Genomic DNA, 3,556 nt, shown 5'->3' with positions numbered 1-3,556 from the left:
TAGCAAGTATCATTTTGAGTAGCAGTTCGAGGACCATTTGTTCATCTTCTAAAACCTTTGTTCTTTTTCACAATTTTTTGAAATCTATTGATAAGATAAGCCATATCATCATCACTGGAGTCTTCATCAGATTTGTATTTCAGCATCAAGGACTTATCCTTTTTGAATTCCTTCTTTGACAAATCATGATTTTGATTCATCTCATGAGTCTTCAGATTTCCAATGAGATCATCCATTGTCAGCACCTTCACATCTTTAGCTTCAGTGATAGCATCAACCTTGCTTTCCCAGGACTTTGGAAGAATTCGAAACACTTTCATGACTTGCTTTCTCATATTGATAGGTTCCCCAAGACTTCTCAACTCATTGGTAATAGAGGACAATTATGTAAACATCTCATGAATGGTTTCTCCTTCTTTCATCTTGAAGTTTTCATACAAAGAGGTGAGCATATCAATCTTTGATTCTTTGACTTGTTCAGTTCCTTCATGAGCAATTTTTAAACAATCCCAGATTTCCTTTGCAGACTCACAGACTGAGACACGATTGAACTCATCAGGCCCTATCCCACAGAGAAGAAGAGTTTTTTCCTTATAGACCTTTTCTATCTTCTTCCTATCAGCTTCATCATATTTTTGTCTAGGCTTTGGAACAAGCCTAGTTTTCTCTCCATCCTTTTCTTCTATGATTGGAATAAACAGTCCATCCAGTACGATATCCCATAGCTCACTGTCTTCAGCCATGAGGAAATCATGCATTCTAACTTTCCACCAACTGTAGAAATGTCCATTGAAACGAGGAGGTATGGTTGAAGATTGACCTTCTTCTAGATTAAGTGGAGCAGTCATTCTAGAACACATATCACTTCCTTGGTGTTAACCAAATAGAGAGTGCCTGCTCTGATACCACTTAATAAAATATGTGTCTTCACTTATCAGTCAATGGACCGGGTCCCTTAACACACTAACAAGTATGAACAGAAAGTAAATGCAGTTTAAACAACACAACGATTTTACGTGGAAATCTCCTTGCTTAAGGGAGTATAACCACGACCTGTTGCACAGGATTTTCAATCGTTTTCACTAATCTTCACAAGCAAAAGTGAAACCCGATTACAACAAATGTGAGAAGAAGTTTTTAATCTCATGTTCAAGCAATAATCTCTATTGCTTGACAAGCCTAAGTAGAAATAAATCTACCCACTAAGCTATCCCACCTAGACAACTTAGAATTTCAATACCACCCACTGATTCCTTTATAGATTCAGGAATAGTTTATAATGTAAGACCAAGAGAACATATTCTTAAACAACTACGCTAAATGCTTCAGAGATTTCAGTTGTTGTCTGAATAATTCTGCCGTTTGATTTTCGATAGCCTTTGCAAGTGTTCTTGAAAATGCTTTATCAAGTTGCAAAAATAAAGGAATAATGTTTAGGAAAGTGAATTTTATATGGACAAGTCACTTTCCTTAAATTCTTTGCCATTGGATGGAGAGGTCCGACTTTCTGACGCCGTTGGGAAATGTGCACCTACTTTTTGTACCTTCTCCAGCTGGAAGTCAACAGGCTAGTCATATTGGGAACCTGGTACCTTTACTAGGTCCCTCAGTTTGTTTCATCTTCAAAACTTAAGTAGGAAACCTGGTACCTTTACAAGGTCCCTGAGTTTGTCAAATCATCAAAACTACAAATAACATTTCCCCCCTTTTTGATGATGACAAACAATACTCAGCCACCACTCTAGCTTTGTTCCTTCTCACTGTATTCCCGCTCACTTTGTTCCCCCTCACTGTATTCCCCCTCACACATAACTCATCCACTCACCAGTTATACTTCCCCCTTTTGGCATTATAAAAAAGATATACAGTAAATAAATGATGTCAACAGTAATACCAGATAAGATCAAAGCAAGATAGCAATCAAACAGAAGGGAAAAACATTCACAATAGATAATAGGTAGAACACCTGGGGAATAAGATAAATCTCAAAATAAAGGAGATTTAAGATAAATCATTTTCTATGTCATGTATAGTGATGTTACATCATGACTTTGTTTGTGTTATACATACCCACGCACGCACACATCCGCACACACATAGAGAGTTAATGTAGTTACTGTTATCATTACGTGTTTAATTAGATGTAGAAAATAATTATCTATCAATAATATGTTAAAAAATATTTTAAAAACGGAGAAAATAGATAAATAGATTTCTTGGCTTTAAAGAGCGCCACATCACCATGCATAATATCCAGTTACTGTTATATATATAGTTACTGTTATATATATATATATATATATATATATATATATATATATATATTGATTTGTTATGTACATCCTTTAAATTAGTTTTAGAAGTTCAACTTATAGTTGAAGTGTCACGACCCAAAATGAGTTGTGAGAGGCACCCACACTTAACCTCCTAGGTGGGCGAACCAAGGAATCCAAATTCCAACATACAAACTACAAGCATAATGCGGAAGCTCAAAAACTTACTAAATATCTTTTCCCAAAATCAGAAAGTCATCACAACAAGGAAATCTAATCTCTAATTAATAAGCCTAAGAGTATCAAAGACACCAAAATAAATAAAATAAAGTAATTCATGTCCGAAAACTAAGGACATCAGGTAATGACTAAGAGAATCCAACCCAAACTCGAAGGAATAGCTCACCCTTGGACCTAATATGTCGAGACTTGATAGAGCTGAGGGCGATTCAAATTCGTCGGTATACTTGTTGCACTCCATATAAGCTAAACAAAGAAGAAATACAAGTAGGGCTCAATACGAGGCAACATTTACTGATTAAGTATCATCGGCAACCCAAAATAGTAACTAATAGTATAAAATCAATTATAGTACTTAATGGGTGAGAAGCAACAAACAACATGCATAAGTGACAATTGAAGCAAGTACGCAATTAATCACAATATCAAGCACACACGAGGACTCATGCCTCCACACACGTTCGTTGGAAAATTAATTCTTTGAGATTGAGTACATTAAATTAATTCAATATCCTTTTTCTTTAATGAATCTGTGTCGAAACGTGACACTCTGATCTAATTATACCGTGTCGGAATGTGACACTCCGACCAAGAAAACTGTGTCAGAACGTGACACTCCGATCTAATTATACCGTGTCAGAACGTGACATCCAATTATGCCGTGTCGGAACGTGACACTCCGATCCAATAATATCATTAATTTATCATTTATTATCTTCACTTTTAATTCATTGATAATATTTCATCAATCCTTCTTTATTCAAGGAATCACTTCAACAAAAAGGGTTCAAGAATATAAATTCCACGGTCTAAGGATTTCAGACCAATCTTAAAACACACAACCAAGCAACACAATCACACAATCAAGTACATAGAAACTTCACAATATCATTCAATGCATATTAATCACTATTAAGGGTTTACTATCAAATAGCATAAACCATAACCTACCTCCACCGAAGAATCGAAGTCAAACAAGCTACTTCTCTAATACTTTTTCTTTCCTCAATTCTTCTAATCCTTTCCAATCTATCAAACATATA

The 3,556-nt window shown here is 35.4% G+C and overlaps 1 protein-coding gene across 1 annotated transcript; it reads right to left on the bottom strand.

Annotated features, from left to right (window-relative positions):
* Positions 1–383: 383 nt before the first annotated feature.
* On the bottom strand, positions 384–848 carry LOC138347990 (uncharacterized). The gene has a single exon (XM_069296596.1). The coding sequence runs from the start codon at positions 846–848 to the stop codon at positions 384–386; it is 465 nt and encodes a 154-aa protein (XP_069152697.1).
* Between the last annotated feature and the right edge of the window lie 2,708 nt (positions 849–3,556).

This window comes from Solanum lycopersicum, chromosome 4 (assembly GCF_036512215.1).
Source record: "Solanum lycopersicum chromosome 4, SLM_r2.1".
Classification (NCBI taxonomy): domain Eukaryota; kingdom Viridiplantae; phylum Streptophyta; class Magnoliopsida; order Solanales; family Solanaceae; genus Solanum; species Solanum lycopersicum.
The sequence above is the reverse complement of the archived record's forward strand: the minus strand, read 5'-3'. Positions and strand labels throughout refer to the sequence as shown.